This window comes from Portunus trituberculatus, unplaced genomic scaffold, assembly GCF_017591435.1.
Source record: "Portunus trituberculatus isolate SZX2019 unplaced genomic scaffold, ASM1759143v1 PGA_scaffold_64__5_contigs__length_350985, whole genome shotgun sequence".
Lineage (NCBI taxonomy): Eukaryota > Metazoa > Arthropoda > Malacostraca > Decapoda > Portunidae > Portunus > Portunus trituberculatus.
In genome coordinates, this window is record NW_025541705.1 from 100,776 (window position 1) to 122,003 (window position 21,228).

The window sequence follows — 21,228 nt, forward strand, 5'->3', positions numbered from 1 at the left end:
TTTCCCCTTGTGTCTTACAACACAAGGGGGCAGTCACAGCCTATTAGTCTCTTTCTTCACACACTCCTTTCGGAGTCCCCATCTAATTTCTTTCTATTCAGTTTGTTTGGGGACCGGCATCTCAATAGGCCTTTTTTTATCATAATTTTTCGTTGCTCTTGGACGGTCTTCCCTCTTACATAAAAAAAAGACATCAGAGCCTCTTGAGAAAGGTTAAGACGATAAGAGAAAAAAGTATTATGCTGAATAAAGATGTGGTTAGACGATAAGCGACAGAGGGCAGTTACTAACGGAACTAACTCAGAGTGTTCAGTTCAATTCATTAGAGGGATGTCACAGGGATCAGTTTTTGGGCTCTTGTTACTTCGATATATATATATATATATATATATATATATATATATATATATATATATATATATATATATATATATATATATATATTGATGACTTGATTAGGAGAATGGGTATTGGCATTAGTAAATTTGCAGACGACACGAAGATAGGTAGATTGATTACTTCAGAGGCGAATGTTATTGCCTTGCAAACAGATTTAGATAGGATGAACGAATAGACAGACAAATGGCAAATGCAATTCAACATTAATAAATACAAAGTACGTAGCGTAGGAAGAGGAAAACTACACTATAAATACACGATAAATAACGAGGTTCTGGTTGGTTCAGAATACGAAAAATACTTTGGAGTTATAGTTAGCTCCAATCTTGGTCAGTAAAAGTATTGCATAGAGGTTAGAAATAAAGCAAACTTGGTACTAGGATTAATTTTTAGGAGTGTTAAAAGCAGGAGTCCCGAAATAATATCGTAACTATATTTGGCGCTGGTCAGACTGTATCTAGATTATGCGGTATATATTATAGGAAGGATATAAGTCTATTAGAATCAATGCAAAGGAGGATGTCTGAAAAGACACAGGGGATGAGGGATATTTCCTATGAACCGATATTGAAGAAACTTAATTTGCATTCCTTAGAGAGACGTAGGTTAGGAAGGGACATGGTGGAATCATTTAAGCGGTATTGGGGTTACAACAAAGGGGATATGAGGCAAAACGAATGCAACACAAAAAATGGAAGGTTAGGGCATACACGTTATACCTGTTTTCAAAGTTATACCTGTTTTCAAAGATATTTCAGGAATACACATGACATGCCACGTTATTATTCCTTCCTTCCTGGAATTTTGCTAATGGCGAGTTACTGAGCGAGCCTCTTATGACCAAGCAACTTAAAAAAATTCGCGTAGTACTCTGAAGTTCACCAATATTGTTTTTTAACGACAGAAATCCCTTATGCCACTATTACGTGCTTCTTGCATAAGTATAACGATAACCAACACATAATGTCAACAGGTTAACGCCTTCTACTTGCCTCGGGACTGCTCGGATATACACTGGCAGCAGCCCGAAGCCCTGAGTGGGGTGTACCAAACCTTCCCAACTCTTGATCCTAAGGTACGTGTGTGTGTGTGTGTGTGTGTGTGTGTGTGTGTGTGTGTGTGTGCAAGAGAGAAAACGAACACAGGACAAGTAGAAGTAAAAAAAAAAGGCCCACTTCATTGTCAGTTACCGTAAAGATCAAAGAGTTAGCCACATAATCAGGGACAAATGTCTTGAAACCTCCCTCTTAAAAAAAAGTCAAGTCGTAGGAAGATGGACACACTAAAGCAGGCAGGGAGTTCCAGAGTTTACCAGAGGAAGGTATGAATGATTGTGAGTACTAATTAATTCTTAAATTAGAGATTTGAAAAGAATAGGGCTGAGAGGAAAAAGAAATCTTTGTGCAGGAAGGGCGCAGAAGGAGGGGAGTCATTCGGCAAGATCAGTAGAACACTTAGCATGAAAACAGCGGTAGAAGATAGTAAGAGATGTGATATTCCGGCAGTCAGAAGAGGGGAGTTGATGAGACAAGAAGCTCTTAATTCCACCTTATCTAATAAACTGTGTGAGTGGAATCCCCCAAACATGCGAAGAGAGAGTACTCCATGTGTGTGTGTGTGTGTGTGTGTGTGTGTGCTCTCTCTCTCTCTCTCTCTCTCTCTCTCTCTCTCTCTCTCTCTCTCTCTCTCTCTCTCTCTCTCTCTCTCTCTCTCTCTCTCTTGTCTTGAAATCTTCATCTTGAAAAAATTCAGGTCACTAGAAAGAGGAAATACAAAAGCAGTCAGGGAGGTACGTACAGTACGTAGTTATCTAAGGATAGAACCAGAAATAATATTGGTCAACAAAAAATTTGTCCCAAGTGTTACGGCCCCCCGTAACATACTCCACTACCATCACCTCCTCCGCTTGCTACCTCGTTCGCCACCTCTCCACCTCACCTTCCACGTCACCGTCTCATGAACCTTCCACGCCACCGTCTCATGAACCCTCCACGTCACCGTCTCATGAAGCCCAGCTACTGTCCCGAAGTTGGATTCACGCGGCCCCATTCGACTCCAGCGGAAGTGTTAAAGCAAGCTCGGCTTTCTGGAAAGTCAGTCGAGGTCCAGGCCTCAACCAGTGAACACAACGCCTCTTGGACTACTGTGGGATCAACCATCACCAAGCACTTCACCATTGCGACATCGCATAAGTATCACTTCCCCTCGTCCGTTTTTACCACATTGCCTCCATATAGGATTAGGATTATTGTTAGGTATTAAGTTGGGTTCTTTATTGTTGTATTTATTTCTGTGTTATATGTATATGTGTATGTCAGTTTCATATGTTTCATGTTATATCTATGTGTATGTCAGTTTCATGTTTCATGTTATATCTATGTGTATGTCAGTTTCATTATTGGGTTATTAAAATAGCTTTTTAAGTGCCCCCTTTGCATTTCCTCACCAGTTGAACCTGCAGTGTTTTTTTTTTTTATTGTTATTGTTCACCGGCTCCCCGATGCCAATCTTACCCGTTTAACCGGTGAACGTAACACCAAGGAAAACAAAAGCTGTATCTTATATATTTTTGTATGCAGAATCTAAAGTTAATGTCCAATTTTTTCAATCATCATTTTCTGTTCCACGGTATGCTACGTTACATGTGTTGCGTAGGATAAATTTCAATCTAGCGGTTTTTCTGCGTTACAAATATGAAATACAAGCAAAACTTTCAAAATACAAATAAACTTAAAATAATTTGTCATCTCCGATTAGACCAGTACTTCGCAATCAAGACTACCTTGTACCTGACCCTCCAAAGCAAATGGAAGTAACTGAGTGATGATGAGTCAAGTGAGGAGGTTATGGAAAAAAGAAAAAGAGAGTTTCACCCAATCTCTTCTTCAAGTGAACCACATTTATTGAGTCAGAGAGATCTGAATGATCTTGTGCGGGATTTCAACTAGTCAAAAAAACCTGAACTTCTTGCTACCAGGTTAAAGGGCTGAAATTTTCTCCAGAAAAAATTCAAAGTAAGTTTTCATCGTAAGTGACATTGTGATTTTCAAATAAATTATCTGCCTGCTTTTCATATTAAGATAGGGTTCATCAAGAAAATGTGTTAAAGGTATGGATAGAACTGGCAAGGTATTCACATACTTGAAAAATAAGTTTCCAAGAGTAATTGACGCAAAAATCAAAGAAGGTATTTTATTAGATTACAAACTAGGAAGCTAATGAGAGACCAGAATTTTGATGAAGAGCTAAATGATATTGAAAAAAGCTCCATGACTGTCATTGAAGAACTTTTTTGAGGGAATCACAGAGCAAATAATTATTCTGAAATCGTAAAAGATTTACTGACATCCTACAAGGCCTTGGGATGCAAAATGAACCTAAAAACCAACTTTCAAGACTCTCACATTGACTTTTCCTTGCAAATCTTGGTGCCGTCAGCGACGAGCATGGCGAGAGATTTCACCAGTTTATTCTGAACATGGAAACTCGATATCAAGGGAAGTGGAGCTCTTCAATGTTGGCTGATTACGGTTGAACACTAAAATGGGATCTCCCAGAAGCAAAATACGCTAAAAAAGAATACATTTCTACATATTAAACTTAAGTTTCATTGAAATATCACTCATTTATTACTTATAATTGTTTGAATTTTAATATGCTATAACAGAAAAAAAAACTGTCTGATAGGAAAATTCTGAAAACATACTTGAAATCAGCAGAAAAAAAAATAAATAACGTGTTCATCGTTTGCTTGTAGGACAAGTATTTTAATAAATGTTGATGACAAATGTAATAGATTCAATCTTTAAAACAAATTTGGCATTTAGGAGAGAGATAGCAAGGAATTTTGTTCTCAAAATAGAGTGGTTGATAAAATGAAATGGAGTCATAAATAAGGTTGTTAATGTTAATTCAATAGAGACTCGTGGTAGCTCCGTGTTTTCGTGGTGTTACAGTGGTTTAACAAAGTGCAGTGTTGTGAAAATTTCAGTGCTTGAAGTGCTAAGTGTCCTGGTGTCCATGTAAAAGTGTAAGGTGTGCTAAGCCTTGCAATAGTGTTGAAAAATCACTTGAAAAGAGTGTTTGTACCCGTGCAGTGACCGAGACCCGGGCCTGACCTGACGCGAGGCCTAAGGCAGCACACAGTTGCCAAATCTCTCCAAGGTAGTTTTTAAACAACCTGTATCTCTCTCCGTGGCTGGTTTGGCTTGACTTGTGGGAGAGGTAGTTAGTGTCGTGTGTTTTTTGTGCGCCTGTGGGGAAGTGCTTTGTGTTCTGTGCCAGTGTTCAGTGTCTGTGTTCACGAGTGTGTTAGTGTCGCACGTGTCGTTTAGAACCAACACTCGTTGTCGCCCCCACACCTGGCTCCACAATTCCCCAGGAATCACTTATCCTCTCCCTCAATGTCTAGCCCCGCCCATCGCCCCATAGCCAGGCGAGACTTGCCTGGCTACCAGCCACAGAATTGGTGTTGCGTTTGTGGCAAAGCAACACTTAAGACTCAACACGTGAGCTGTGACGAGGAAACCTGCCGTAACCTTTGTCACAACAGCTGCCTTGGGGATACGCCAGTCTTCAAGTGTAGCTACACGGAGCAGCTACGACTCCAAGCAAACATCCCGGACCCCGTCACCTACATCATCGAGGAGACTGATACACCCCAACGCCACTACCGGACGACAGTGGGGAGAGTCAGTGGGAGGGCTTGGAGAGAGAGAGCTAGTTTCACTAGTTGAGAAGCTCACTGAGGAAGCCTCTCAACAAAACTGTGTGATTAAGTCCCTCCAGGACGACCGAGACTTGATCATACAACACAGAGACGTGTTTGCTGCGGCTCTCAGAGTAGCAGACAGGCTGATAGCGTCAAAACAGCGCCAGACGCAAGTAGCCACACGCTCTCAGGCAGTCAGCGCCCACGCAGAGTCAATTGACGAACACTGGGAGGTGGTTTGTCAGGACTCTGAGAGGTGGAGGACGTGGTGGAGCTCGGATAAACCGCAACAGCTCCGCCACTCAGCTGTTTTCTCAACTTCCACCTTCCCTTCGCCTGCCCGGGAAACAACGACCGCTCCGCCTACCTCCACTGCTTCCATCGCCACACAGAGCGACTGTGACACCTCCCCAGCGTCTACTGTCACTCCTTCTGCCACACAGAGTGACTGCTCGGTACTCACTACCACGTCTACCGCCACACAGAGCAGCAGGGACTCTTCCTCCATAAATACAGCGAACGGAGTAGATCGCGGTGCCTCTGTTCGCCCACGAACCTCTCCTCAGACCACATCAGGAGATTGGAGAAAAAAGAAAACTAAGAGGGAAGTGCAGCAGGACGCGAGGAAGGTGTCCAGCGAAGGACTGAGGACTCACCAGGCCACCAAGCAGACACAAAAGCGAGCCAAGGCAAAAGTGTGTGAGTACTGCTCACGGAAAGGACACACTTCTGCTACTTGCCACGCCAGAACTGACGATTTACGTCAGGAGCGTCTCATACAGCGGCTCCTTACGGTGGAAAGACACACAGCCACACCCTTCCCACCTGCAGCGCCTCAGCCCGCCCACCACCTCACTTCATTTCAGTCCTTACCACAACCTCGCCCACTCCTTCCTCAGCCTGGTATCTGGAATCAGAGCCAGGGGCGGCAGTGGACCACTCCTCTTCACCAGTACCAGCAGTCGGCCGCGGACCCTAACCACCACCTCGGACTAGCAGGCCTCGCTCACTACCATCCCTCACCATGGTACAGCCAGCTTGCCCCGCCGCCAACTAAAGGTCGTCTCTAGCAACGTCCGTGGTCTCCGGACTAACCTTGCAGACTTATACCACAACTGTGTGCAACGACACAATGCAGACGTTGTTGTGGTGACAGAGACATGGCTGAACAGTGAGGTGGAGCCCACGTATGGCAGGATGCAGGGCTTCACCCACTGGGTGAGGAGGGACCGACAGGAGCGAACAGGAGGTGGAGTGGCTGTCTGCTTCAAGGAAGGAATGCAGGCCCAGCTACTCGACATAGACACGCCTCCACTGATGGAGATGATGTACTTCCGAGTAACGCTGGCAGACCGCTCAGCCCTCTTACTGTGTGCCCTGTATCGCCCCCCGCGACAAGGGCCTGACTCACTCCTGTACCTGACTGAGACTTTAGACAACCTGATGATGGCACACAGCTGCAGCCACGTGCTGATTGTGGGGGATCTCAATCACCACCTGGAAAGAGACGCCTACGAGAATCTCCTGAGGTGCAGGGTCTGACAGATCATGTCACCTTCCCACACATGAACGAGGAGGGACATTAGACCCTGTCATCTCAGACTACCAGGAGGACAAGCTTCAGTGTCATCAGCTGGGGCTCGTGGGCAGCTCTGATCATCACGCTGTACTGACACAGCTGGAAGTGGGCGTGGCTCGGGACGAGGCCACCACCCGCACCATCTGGCTGTGGAACAAAGCAGACTGGGCTTCCCTGCGCCGCGACCTGACCCACACCCCATGGGCCACTCTGCTACAGGGAGGAGCAGAGAGTGAAGCACTTGCACTCACCTCTCACCTTCTCGCCCTCCAGAGACGCCACGTCCCACACAGGGAATACACCACCAGACCGACGGATCAGCCATGGTTTGGCTACCGTTGCCGTGTTGCTGCTGAGGCAAAGTATGCTGCCTGGCTCCGCTACAAGAGGAACCCGACTCGGCGCAACAAGGACTTGCATAGGGCTGCATGCAGGAGGATGGTGGTAACCAGCAAGTGGGCCTTAAAAAAGTGGGAGGAAAGCCTGCGCCGGAAACTGTGTGGCACTGGCGTAGGAAACAAAACTTGGTGGTCCCTTGTTAAGGACAAACAGGAACTGGCCACCAAGAATCCATCCCTCCCTCAGCAAGCAGGACGGTACTGTCGCCACCAGCAGTAAGGAGAGGGCACAGTTGCTGGCTTCCTTGTTTGCTGGAAAAATGAAGGTGGGGAATCCACAGCAGCCACCGCCTCAGCTGGTCCAGCAATGTGAGAAGACTGTCACCATGGTGGAGGTGACGCATCAGCAGGTGAAGCGATTATTGCGGGGCTGGACACACAGAAAGCTACCGGCCCTGATGACATCAGCCCGCACCTGCTGAAGCGATGCTCCCAGGAACTGGCTGCCCCTCTCACCCAAGTCTTCACAACTTGTGTACGGGAAAACGTCTGGCCTTCAGTGTGGAAGGAGGCTCGAGTAGTTCCTGCACACAAAAAGCTCCAGGACGGACCCAAAAAACTACAGACCCATATCCCTGTTGTCAGTGGTGGGTAAAGTGTTTGAGAGGGTCGTGGCAGAGGTGGTGTGTAGCCATCTCAAGGACAATGCCCTCCTCTCAGACCAACAGTTTGGGTTCAGACCTGGAAGGTCAACCTCCGACCTAATGATGCTTCTCACCAGGCAGTGGCAGGACGCCCTCGACGACGGCAAGGACACTATAGTGGTTGCTTTGGACATAGCTGGAGCTTTTGATAAAGTATGGCACAACGGATTACTGGAAAAGCTTCGTGCTAAAGGCATCCAGGGTGGCTTGCTACGACTCCTGGGAAATTACCTGCAGGACAGAAGCCTCAAGGTGGTTGTCAACGGGCAAACATCTGAGTCCCTGCCTGTGGAGGCATCAGTGCCACAGGGTTCAATTCTTGGCCCACTCCTGTGGAATATCTACGTGGATGATCTTCTCCAGCTACTGCCAGGAGTCAAGGCCTATGCTGATGACTGCACCTCTCCTATACCTATCCACGCCAGGACAGTGGGCGGGCTGCTGAGGCCATCAATCAGCAGCTACGAGTGATAGAGGAGTGGGGTGCTCGCTGGCAAGTGACATTCGCGCCGGAGAAGACACAGGCAATGGTTGTCTCTCGGTCCCCAGCCGCCATGGCAGCAATGGCAGGAAAGTTGTCTTTTGGCGCTGCTGCTCTCCCACTCCAAGATGACGTCAAGATACTTGGAGTGGAGGTGGATCGAGGGCTGAGGTTTGACAGCCATGTCAAATCCATTGCCAAGAAAGCCTCTCACAGGATCTCCGCTCTCAGAAGGATCGCCAGTTTCCTCGACAGGAAGGGAGACTGCTGCTGTACAAGGCACAGGTGCGGCCCCACCTTGAGTACGCAGCTCTCTCCTGGATGTCCTGTGCCGCCACACACAGAAGGAGACTGGACAGCATCCAACGCCGCGCCATACGGCTAGTAGATGCTGCAATACCACCTCACCCAGAGCCTGAGCGTCCCTTGATTCACTGGAACACCGCAGAGATGTGGCGGCAATCGTAGTGTTCCATAAGGCACAGGTGCAAAGAGTGCCACATCTGGCAGGGCTGCGTCATCCTCTGAGAGTCACCGCACGGAGCACGAGAACGGTGCTCAATGGTGGTGACGCCGTAGAGGTGCCGCGATCCCACGGGTGTCAGCATCAACGCACCTTCGCAGGACGCGTCTCCAGGATGTGGAACTTGTTCACGGCCGCGGTGCCTCACGTCCAGGAGATGAACACACACAGTGTCAAACTGATGGCACATAAGTGGAGACAGACACTGCCAACTCCTCTGACACTCTTTGTGACGTGACACTCAGTGTAGTGCAGTGCGTGAATAGTGCTAGTGAAGTGAAAAGAACAGTGCTCCATTTACATGCTGACCATCTTGTATATTTTCTATTTTTAAGTCTTGTAAATATTGTAGAGAAATAGATTGTAGTACCCTTAGAATAGGTAGCACACGACAGTGCGCCTTTGGGTACATGTTCTTCTGTATAAATTATGTTTAAATAAAAAAAAAAAAAAAGAGAGAGAGAGAGAGAGAGAGAGAGAGAGAGAGAGAGAGAGAGAGAGAGAGAGAGAGAGAGAGAGAGAGAGAGACCACAAAAGGTACTTGAGCCTTCCATCTCCTGAATCTCACGCACTTTATATTTCTGCCCAGAATCATGCCAAGTCAGTTTTTCAACTTGCCAAATTGTCCTTCATAAATAGATAAATGTCAAAATTTTTCAACTTTAAGTCCAATTTCTGGCATCTGGTCAAAAAAGATTTTTAATAACTTTACTTCTTCATTTTTCCCTCCTTTATTTCATCCCGTTGGCACCACTGCCATCTCTTTAAAGCTGAACTCTTCTCTCAAACCTTTGCTAACAACTCCACTTTCGAGGATTCTGGGCTTGTTTCTCCCTCTCCTCCTCCCTCTGACTATTTCATGAATACAATTAAAGTTCTTTGTAATGACGTTCTTCATGCCCTCGGAAGGTTTATGGACCTGAGGAGATCCCTCCTATTATTCTTTTCAAAATCAGTGCTTCTGTGCTTGCACCTTGCCTCTCCAAACTCTTTCAACGATGTCTATCGACTTCTACCTTACCTTCTTGCTGGAAGTTTGCCTACATTCAACCTGTTCCTAAAAAGGGTGACCGTTCTAATTCCTCAAACTACATTCCTATAGCTTTAATCTCTTGCTTATCTAAAGTTTTTAAATCTATCCTCAATAGAGAGATTCTTAAACATCTGTCACGTTACAATTTTCTATTTGATCACCAGTATGGCACTATTGGTGATCTTTTGGCGTTTCTTACTGTGTCTTGGTCATCCTCTTTTAGAAATTTCGGTGAAGGTTTTCCTGTCGGGATAGACATATCAAAAGCTACTGATAGAGAGTCTGGCTGATGATACCACCCTACATCTTTCCACGCCCTTTCAGAGACGACCAACCCTTCAGGAAATCAACAGATCAAGCAGAAACGCCACAGAACGCGTGACTTCTAATCTTTCAAAGATTTCCGATTGGGGCAGAGAAAATCTAGTAATTTTTAATCCCTCAAAAACCCAATTCCTCCATCTATCAACTCGACACAACCTTTCAGACAACTATCCCCTCTTCTTCATTGACACTGAACTATCTCCCTCTTCCACACTGAATATCCTCGGTCTGTCCTTTACTCATAATCTTAACTGAAACCTTGACATTTCATCTCTTGCTAAAACAGCTTCTATGAAGTTAGGCGTTCTGAGGCGTTTCCGCAAGTTTTTCTCGCCCCTCCAACTGCTAACTCTGGACAAGGGCGTTTTCCGCCCCCTGCATGGAGTACTCTTCACATGGTGGGGGATTCCATTAACAATTGTATTAGATAGGGTGGGATTAAAATTTTTTCATCTCATCAACTCGCTTCCTCTGACTGATTGTTTTCAGCCTCTTTCTCACCGCCGAAATCTTGCATCTCTTAATTTCTATCTTTTATCGCTTTTTCCATGCTAACTGTTCTACTGAGCTTGCTAACTGCATGCCTCCCCACCTCCTGCAACCTCGCTGCACAAGGTATTTTTCCTCTTCTCATCCCTATTCTGTTCAACTCTCTAATACAAGAGTTAACCAGTACTCTCAATCATTCATACCTTTCTCTGGTAAACTCTGGAGCTCCCTACCTGCTTCTGTATTTCCGTCTTCCTATGACTTGACCTCTTTGTAGAGGGAGGTGTCAAGACATTTGCTCCCTAATTTTGGCTAACTCAATACTTATTTATTTATTTATTTATTTTTTTTTATTGCCCTTTTGATAGCCTTCTCCCCTGCATAAGAAAATAATAATAAAATGCCTCCTCCTCCCTTTTCCTCGCTGCACAAGGCTTTATTCTTCCTCTTTCCTATTCTGTCCAATTCTTGAATACAAGAGTTAAACAGTATTCTCAAACATTCATACCTTTCTCTAGTAAACTCTGGAACTCCCTGCCTGCTTCTATATTTCCATATTTCTACAACTTCAGTTTTTTTTAAGAGGGAGGTTTTGAGATATTTGTCCCTGTATTTCGGCTAATTCTTTGCAGGCTTTTAGGGAACTTGCATTTGAAGTTGGCCTTTTTATTTAGTGCCCTTGGTTAGTTTCCCTCTTGCATATAAGAAAGAATTATCTACCATCCCTATAGCAAACATCAAAACATCCTTTATCATACAATCAATCACACGCAGGAAAAAAAAAAGTACATACATAAGAACATATTTTTTTTCTCGCCTTACTTTCCCTCTCATTCATTTTGTCTGTGGCTTTCAACATCTTACTCTCCTCAGGCAGCCATGCGAAGCAGCTTATTATTCAGGTGAAGGAAACTCTTAGAAACTCAACACAACACAAAATAAACTCAAGAATCGTGGCAATACAGGAACAGCGTGACTATACATTCCCGTGTATGAGAAGATGCGTGAATAAAACTATGGCACACCATAGACTCTGAAATTCACAGGTCCATGCGTACTGCTATTGGGGAGCTACATGCAAAATTTGATGACGCTAGGTAAAAACAAATAAAGTCAGGACGCCTTTTTATTGTTTTGTGACTTTCCCCGCCTAATATTCAGGCTGTTCCACCGACACACGTCAAGTATATGGAGTCTATGCCGTTACAATGAATTTTCTTTGATCTTTCCTTGATTATATGAAAGGTGTCTTTATGCATGTTCCATCCCCAGGAACAGTAGCAGTTGTCTTTTTTTTTTTCCTTCTTTAATTTCCTTTACTCCTTCACTTTTTTTTACTGTCCGCGAAAAAAAAGTGTCATCCACACAACGCTTCTACCATATTTGGTCTCTGGTCTTTACTACGAACCGTTGTGAGGACCATATTGTGTGACATTTTTGCCCGCATTTGCTCTATTGTAAAAGGTTTATTTAAGGTTGTATTTTCTCGGATCATCACAAATTAAAGAGATTATTACATTATTAACAATAGAAACATAGTGGAGAACCTGGTTAATCACCTACATGGCCTAAGAAAATAGTTATGGTGATAGAGCACAGCGTTTATGAATTATATCTAAGTTGCTGGCGTGTTGTGTTGCCTCGGTAATTGTCAAACCCTGCCCGTCTTTGCTACAGAGTGGAGCGCAGTGCACAAAAATGTTCGTGCACTTCACCACTCATTTTCTCCACCTTGTGTTTTTGTCTTTAGGCGCTACTTTTTCGACTGTAACATTCAGCACTTGTTCTGAGACGGTTGCTCCTCGCGAAAAAAGAAGAAAAAACAAACTAATGCCTTGGAGAATAACAAGAGTCCCCCAAATGGTAGTCTTTTTGGAGATTGAGAAGAGTGTCCTGCTACTGTTCAAGGCTCGTGCTTTGACCAGACGTAGTAACATATGCAAGAAAAGTCCCACGCTATCACGGACAACCCACTTTGCCTCAACTCACCGTCTGGACTGACACGTTACAACATCCCCACTATCAGTCACAGACTTGCACCTCCTATTTAGCTCCGTCTGCTCCGTCCTATGAATTATACATTAGATACTCTAAGGTTTAGCTAGTTGCATACATTCTAAAAAGGTATATCTTTAAAATGACTAAAATGACAGTGGCTATACAATGGAACAGATAAGATACCTTTGTTGCGGACCTCCTGATGCTCTCTCTCTCTCTCTCTCTCTCTCTCTCTCTCTCTCTCTCTCTCTCTCTCTCTCTCTCTCTCTCTCTCTCGTTGTATTCGGAAATATAACAGGTTTGACAATGAAAAAAAAAAAAATATATATATATATATATATATATATATATATTTACACATATTAAAAACGGTCTGATTTAAAAACAAATTTTATATCCATCACTTTTAACGTTACGTAGTTTTTTGGAGTCCTCTTCCTTTGTTTTCTGTTCATCTTGTTTGGGGGAACTGGCACCTCAGTGAGCCTTTTATATTATTACATATTTGGTTGCCCTTGGGCCGGTCTTCCTTCTTATATAAAAAATAAAAAAAAAAAAGTGTGCCAGCAGAGATCCGTGCAAGCGTACTGTGACATGGGGAGTGTCGGCGCCAAGGAGAATGGAGGCTGGACGGTTATACTGCGCAGACAAAACTCAACATTGGGCCTTGAAAACTTCAACAGGTATGTGGAGATGTCGGCAGGTGACACGAGAGAGATTTATTTTCTTCTTCCCTCCATCACACACAAAAAATGCCTCCTCTTCTTTACTACTATTACTACAACAACAACTACTGCTGCTGCTACTACTACTACTACTACTACTACTACTACTACTACTACTACAATATTAACAACAACAACAACAACAACAACTACTACTACTACTACTACTACTACTACTACTACTGCTACCACCTACTACCACTTTCCTGCTGCTGCTGCTACTGCTACTGCTACTACTACTACTACCACTGCTACTACCACTGCACTTTTCTGCTGCTACCAACAACAACAAAAGCATTAACAACAACAGTAACAACAATTACTACTACTACTACTACTACAACAACAACAACAACAACAACAACAACAACAACAACAACAACTACTACTACTACTACTACTACTACTACTAATAATAATAATAATAATAAATAATAATAATGATAATAATAATAACAACAACAACTACTACTACTACTACTACTACTACTACTTCTGCTTCTTCTACTGCTACTACTACTACTACTGCTGTTACCAATAACAACAATTACTACTACTGCTACTACTACTACTGCTACTGCACCACCACCACCACCACCACCACCACAACAACAGCAACAACAACAACAACAACAACAACAATTACTACTACTACTATTACTACTACTACTACTACTACTACTATTATTACTACTAGTACTACTGCTATTACTACTACTACTACTACTACTACTACTACTACTACTACTACTACTATTACTATTATTATAACTACTAGTACTACTGCTATTACTACTACTACTACTACTACTACTCTAACTACTACAGGTCGTGGGCGGAGTATCGTGAAGGCTTTGGCCACATCGGAGCAGGGGAGTGGTGGTATGGACTGGCGCCCCTGCACTCATTAACATTCCGACAACCCTTTGAGGTGGAATTCATCTTGCACGACTTGGAACTAGGAGTGTTCCAAGCCTCCTACACCACCTTTAGGTAGATCTCACTTGTCTGAAAGTATCAGGTACAATAAGGTTATTATTCTTTCATGTATTACCTTTTCCACACAGGTATCGAAGCTCTTTGCCATCTCCTGTATTGGTGTTGTCTTGGTAGCAGGAGGGTTGTCGGAGGTAGAGGGCGATATATGTTGTGACAGATTTTGCGAGATATGGAATATACAAACATTTAAGATGATTTTTGGTTGTATCAGGCTTGATATTGATATACAGCTACAGCACCTAATGATTGACGATCGATAGCCTTGCGATAGCGATAAACGATGTGCCTCGATAATACTAGCTCGTGAATGAGAGTGAGATCGTGCATGAGTGAGTGCTCCGACATGAGCTGAATGATGAATGAGCGAAAGTGATAGTTGGGGAGCCCTTTTATGTTAATCCTTCCTGAGTGCAGCACATTCACTCTTTCCTACTGCAGAGATTTCCATTCTAGAAGACATATCAATGTTCACCACCAGCTTTGTTTTTCCTCTCCCTTCAGTATCCATCATGGTGAACTAGTCTTCAGTTTTGCCATCCTCCATGATCTGGGATTCTAGAGCAACTTGTGTAACACCCTACTCGTATTTCTGGCCATCTAGGGGATACGCACAATATTCTTTAACTTAACCTCTTTCCAGCCTTCCTTTTGCTTAAACCTTCACCCTATCTTCTCCGTTGGGCTACTCCACTCACAATCTCATATCTGTATTTTGTCCTGTTCTAATCCGTCATCTTCTTCTGCAGCTGTTCCCATTTTCATATGGGGTCGCTGTTCCTCACTAGTCTTCTCCACAAGGCTCTGTCCCCAACCTCCTCTCCACTCAATCCTCTCTCCATCAGGTCCTCTGCGATGCAATCCTTCCACCTTTTCTTTGGCCTGCCACGTCGTCTTCTTCCCTCCACTTCCACATCCAATAGTCTTCTGCCGACATATCTTTGTTCTCTCTTTTTGATATGACCGAACCATCGCATTCTCCGTTCTTGTACTTTCTTTGTCACCTCCGTTACTTTGGCTGTTCCTCTTATAAAATTATTTCTCACTTTACCCCTCTTTGTCACACAAAGCATCCACCTTAACATCCTCATCTCAGCAACCTCCAACTTATTCTCCTGTGCTTTCTTTATTGGCCACGTCTCCGCACCATATAACATTGCGGGTCGAACCACTGACTTGAACACTTTTCCCTTTACTCTGGCACTAATTTTTCGGTCACAGAGCACTCCAGTTGTTCTTTTCCAATTCTTCCAGCCCGATTGGATACGGTGAATGATCTCTCCATCCAGGCTGCCGTCCGCTGATTTATGAGAGCCCAAGTATCTGAACTCCTTGACACCATTTAACTTCATATATTGCATCTATACTTCACTCTCCTGTCGACCAATAAAATTCAGATACTCCGTCTTCTCCCTACTAATTATCAAACCTCTCTCTTCCAATGCTCCTCGCCATCTCTCCAACTTTCTCTCTACACCATCTCTACTTTCATTCACCAAGACGATGTCATCCGCAAACAACATGGCCCACGGTGCCTCCTTTATATTCTGAACACTATCATCCATGAGTAGGTTCAATAGATATGGGCTCAGAGAAGATCCCTGGTGCAGACCCACTCTCACACAGAACTCCTCTGTTGTTCCCACGCTGCTCCTTACCCTCGTCCTAGAGCCTTCGTACATGTTAGCAATAGCTATCGCTAGTGCTAACGACTTCTTCGCTTCTTTATTTGCTTCTCTGTAGGCTCTTTCTGTTTCTTCATTTCCCATCCTATCATATGTTTTCTTTGCCTCTTTTTTTGCCTTAACTTTCTCTCTCACCTCATTATTCCACCACCAAGATTCCTTATCCTGCGGGAGATCCTTGCCTGATGTTTTTCCGAATACTTCTTCCCCTATCTCAATTATGTGCCTGCTGTTTGTTGTCCACCATGTGTCTGGATCTTCATTTTCTACAATCCTGTCCAGCACTTTGATTTTAACTCAGCTTTCTACTCCTCATCCTTCAACCTCCACCATTTAATTCTTGATGTTCGTTGTTGTCTGCCCTTCTTTCCTCTTTCATCTCGTAGTCTATCGCGATCAGCCTGTGCTGAGGTGCGACGCTATGATAAACTTAAAATTCTTTATTTCCTTCAGGTTATTTCTCCTACACATTAAGAAATCGATCTGGTTTTTCCTTCCTTAACTGCAATATGTCCAAATCTGATTTTCCTGTTTCTTATAAAAAGTATTCAAGATTGCCATGTCGAAAGTCACTGCAAAATCCACCACATTTTCACCTTCTTCATTTCTCTCTCCCACACTCCATACTCCATGTATTCTCTCAATAACATTTCTATTTCTTTCCACATGTGCATTTAGATCACCCCCAAGGATGATTCTCTCTTCTTCACCCATCCCAGTGATTTGTGCATCCATCTGTTCCCAAAAATCCACTTTCCCCTCGATTCTACAACCTACTTGTAGTGCGTAGGCACTGATGATGTTAATTATATATTTTCCATACATTAGCTTAATGCTCATTACTCTGTCACTACACCTGTTTACATTCACAATGTGTTTCTTCCACTCATTGTGAATATAAACAGGTGTAGTGACAGAGTAATGTTCTAATCCCTCATCAAGATCCCTTAAAGTGGAGGTGCCTCTGGTGTTCCACCTCTTCCAGTTCTGGAGATATGAGGAGGAATTAGTATCTAGATTTTCCTTGGAATGGCTACTGCTTCAATATCAGACACACATATCTATGTACTGAGTGCATAAGAAAGAAGATAGCTTCTAGCCTGGAGGAATATATTCTTCACTTTTTTTTCGAACTAAATCTTAAGAAATTTGGTTTAACACAGCCTGTTTCCGTGCTATACATGAAAAAAAGGCACCTGATCCTTCCTTCAACAGAATTTCACGTGTTTTATATTGCATGCCATGTATGTTCTTCAACCAGCAAAAAACTCAATCATTAAAAGGGAAGGTCAACACTTTACTAGATCCAAGTTCTCCCGTGACTTTTGGCACCAGCCAAAAATATCTCAAACAACTTTACTTCCTCATCTTTCCCTCTTTACTTTCATTATACATTATACATTATACATTATACATTATACAATGATGTTTTCCATGTCCTCGCTAGTCTAAATCCTCGGAAAGTTTATGACCTGATGGGGTCTCTCAATTTGTTCTCAGAAACTGTGCCTCTGTGCTTGAACTTTGCCTAAAAGTCAACTCTCAGTTCTATTTATCGACTTCTACTTTGTCTACTAGAAGTTTGCCTACATTCAGCCTGTTCCTAAAAAGAGTAGCAGCTCTAATCCCTCAAACTACCGTCCTATTGTTTTAATTTCTTGCATATCTGAATCTATCTCCAACAAGTAGAGTACAAAGCATGTATCACTCACAATCTTCTATCTGATCGCTAGTATGGTTTCAGTCAAAGCAACGTCAAGACTACATCTAGATTATACATTACAGTTCTGGTGCCCACATTATAGGATGGATATAGGTCTACTAAAATCAGTGCAACGGAGAATGTTTAAAAGGATACAGGGGATGACGGATATTCCCTACGAATCGAGATTCAAGTTACATAATTTGTATTCCTTAGACAGGATGGATGATTTAGAATAAGGCGCCGCAACATCAGCGGTCATCTGGCGCCGCTACGAAATATAAAAAAGGACACCATAAAATAAAAAAAACTAACTAAAAAAAAAAAGGACACCATAAAAAAAACTAACTAAAAGCAATTAAGAACTACAAAACTAAAAACAAAGAAAAATTCTAAAATCAAAAGAAACTAAAAATACAGTATACAATAAAATTTAAGAAAACATAAAAATACATATAATAAAAATTAAATTAAGTCCAGCTTCTCCCAAAAATCTAAAAACGTCATGGCCTTGGGCCAGGCACTATGGTCCAAAGACCTTTGAGATATAATAGACACCGCTATCTCTACAGCGACAGCGGTAGAGGTAGCGGTGTCGTAACTCGGTGAAACTAGGGCACTCTACCAACAGGTGCCGCACGGTGAGCGGCACCAAGCAGTCATCACAGTAAGGTTGAGGGTCCCTGGTCAGGAGGTACCTTTGTGTAAGGTACGTGTGACCTATACGAAGTCACGCCAATAAAGTCTGTGCACGGCGATCCCGGACATAGAAGTATGTCCACTGAGGGATAGTGGAAGTAGTGATCTCTCCCATTTTCGAGGTTGCGACGATGATGGATGGATTTAAAAAAGAAAACCGCCGCTACAGCCAAGGTCATATGGCGCCGCTTCAACAAATTGAAATGTCAGAGTAGTTAAATAAAAAATAAAAAATAAAAAACAGTTAAACACAATAAAGTAGTTTAAAAACTAAAAAAGAACAATAAAACTAAATAAAATATTAAAATACATAATAAAATTCATAGCTTTTGGAGAAGGCCAGCTTCTTCCAAATACCTAAAAACGTCATGGCCTTGGGCCAGACACTCTGGTCCAAGGACCTTTGAGAGATAGTAGACACCGCTATCGCTACAGCGACACCGGTCGAGGTAGTGGTGTCGAAACTCGATCAAACTAGGGCACTCCAACAGTAGGTGCCACACGGTGAGCGGCACCAGGCAGTCTTCACAGTAACGCTGAGGGTCCCTGGTCAACAGGTACCTTTGTGTAAGGTACGTGTGACCTATGCGCAGTCGCGGCGATCCCGGACATGGGAGTATGTCCACTGAGGGATAGTGGAAGTAGTTATCTCTCCCATTTTCGAGGTTGCGACCCCCGTTAGCCATCTCCTCTGCCATAATGCTGCAACCGCCACACGAATAGAGTGAAATACATCTCGAAACGGAACAGGGGCAGTAGATGGAGCGCGACTTGCTGCCTCTTTAGCGAGGCGGTCTGCGTATTCATTCCCTGGAACACCAACGTGACCAGGGACCCAACAGAACCCAACACGATATCCTCGTTTAGTAAGAAGATATAGCCACTCCAGGGCTGATAAAACCAAAGGATTAAGAGAGACTGGACAAGAGAGAGCAGTAAGAGCACTGCGACAGTCACTAAAAATTGTAAAAGACGAAACAGGGAGAGTAAAAATTATCTGTAAAGCTAGGACTATGGCAGAGAGCTCCGCCGTAAAACCGGACGCCAATGAAGGAAGGCTGCCACACCGAAAAAAAGAGGGAAAAACTACACTAAACCCGACGCCTGTGTCGGATTTGGAACCATCAGTAAAAACAGGAATATCATTAAAATGGATAAAAAAAAAGTATTCTAAAAACAGTGTGTGGGACAGAGCTGGCAGTAAATCCTTCTTACCATCAATGGTAGGAGGGCATAATGACACAACAGGAAGCTGCCAATAACCAACTCGTGGGAGCCGGAAAGAGATGACAGGAGTGGGGTCGATAGATAAGTCCGCCATAAGATTTGCCACACGAAGGCCAAAAGATTTAGGTAGACTCGGTCACGTGGCAGACGCCTGCAAACGCGAGTCCCGCAATATTGACAGACAAGGAACAGAATCGGGAAGACGGTGAGTGCGAAACCAACACCGGAGCATCGAAGACTGGCACCGGAGGTCAAGCGGCAATAAACCAGCATCCACTAGAAGGCTAGGTATTGGAGATGTCCGAAATGCACCCGTAGCCAAGCGGACCCCAGCATGATGCACGGGGTCAAGCGTGCGTAGTCGTGCATCCGTTGCGGATGAGTAGATCTCAGAGCCGTATTCCAGCTTCGGAAGTATGAGTGTACGGTGAAGCAGCAGCAACGTGTCCCTGTCCGCACCCCAAGAGGTGTGACTTAAAACCCGAAGAAGGGATAGTGCCATCCTGCAAGACGCTTTAAGAGAACGGAAATGGGGAACCCAAGTAAGACGGTTGTCAAACAATAGGCCAAGATATCGAGTGGCCTCCACACATGAGATGCGTCTATTGGCTAAATATAAATCGGGATCTGGATGAACGCACGATTACGACAAAAATGCATAGACACGGTCTTTGAGGTGGAGAAACGAAAACCATTTATGTTGGCCCAACTGGACACTCGATTGATTGCCAGTTGGAGCTTTCGCTCAATCAGTGACATCCTAGCAGCAGCAAAGAGATGCACAAGTCGTCCACATATAAAGAGCTGTGAACGCCATCCGGTAGAGTATCTATAACACCATTTATTGCAACTGCAAATAGCGTAACACTAAGAATACTTCCCTGTGGGACACCGTCATTTAGAGCAGTAGCATCGGAGAGAACACTCCCCACTCGAACCCGTAAAAGACGTCTGGATAAAAACTGCTGGATAAAAATAGGAAGGTGGCCACGGAGACCAAAATTAAACAAGGAACGTAAAATCCCATGACACCAAGCTGTGTCGTAGGCCTTCTCCAGGTCAAAAAATACAGTAACCTGGTGGTGGTGATTAGCGAAGGCCTCACAAATAGAAAACTCTAGGGATAAAAGAGCATCCGTAGTAGACCTCATCCGTACTGTACCGATGACAAGTACTTCCCCCTCTCCAAATACCACATGAGTCTTACATTTACCATCTTTTCTAACACTTTACAAACACAAGACGTCAAAGATATAGGACGGTAATTCGTAGCCAGGAGATGATCTTTCCCATGCTTTGGAAATGGGAGAACCACTGCCACAGCCCAAGAAGATGGAAAGGCAGAGAAGTGGACATTATAGGACTCCCCTCCGGAGGAAGAAAAATTTATGCCGAGAGATTCCATTCTCTGGCGGTAACGTGCGCCCGGGGCTGCAGGATGCCGCCGGGAAACACTAGCAAAGTGCTCCGCGAAGAGGTCGGCGACCTAGGATCTGCCACCATTCGCCCACCACACAACAAAACTGGTGGGGGAGGAGCAGAATACTTCCCAGCAATTCGGTGGACTTTGTTAAAGACATCTGTAAGCGGGGTGCGGGCATTAATGGAAGACACA

General features: G+C 43.9%; 1 protein-coding gene across 2 annotated transcripts in view; it reads left to right on the plus strand.

Annotated features, from left to right (window-relative positions):
- The window catches only part of LOC123501000 (fibrinogen-like protein 1), a 93,514-nt gene that overhangs the window by 50,913 nt on the left and 21,373 nt on the right, over positions 1 to 21,228 (plus strand). For both annotated transcript variants that reach the window (XM_045249555.1, XM_045249554.1), the window contains exons 3-5: positions 1,373 to 1,474; positions 13,150 to 13,262; positions 14,133 to 14,297. In XM_045249555.1, the coding sequence (XP_045105490.1) occupies positions 1,373 to 1,474; positions 13,150 to 13,262; positions 14,133 to 14,297 (380 nt within the window). The remainder of the gene's footprint in view (positions 1 to 1,372; positions 1,475 to 13,149; positions 13,263 to 14,132; positions 14,298 to 21,228) is intronic.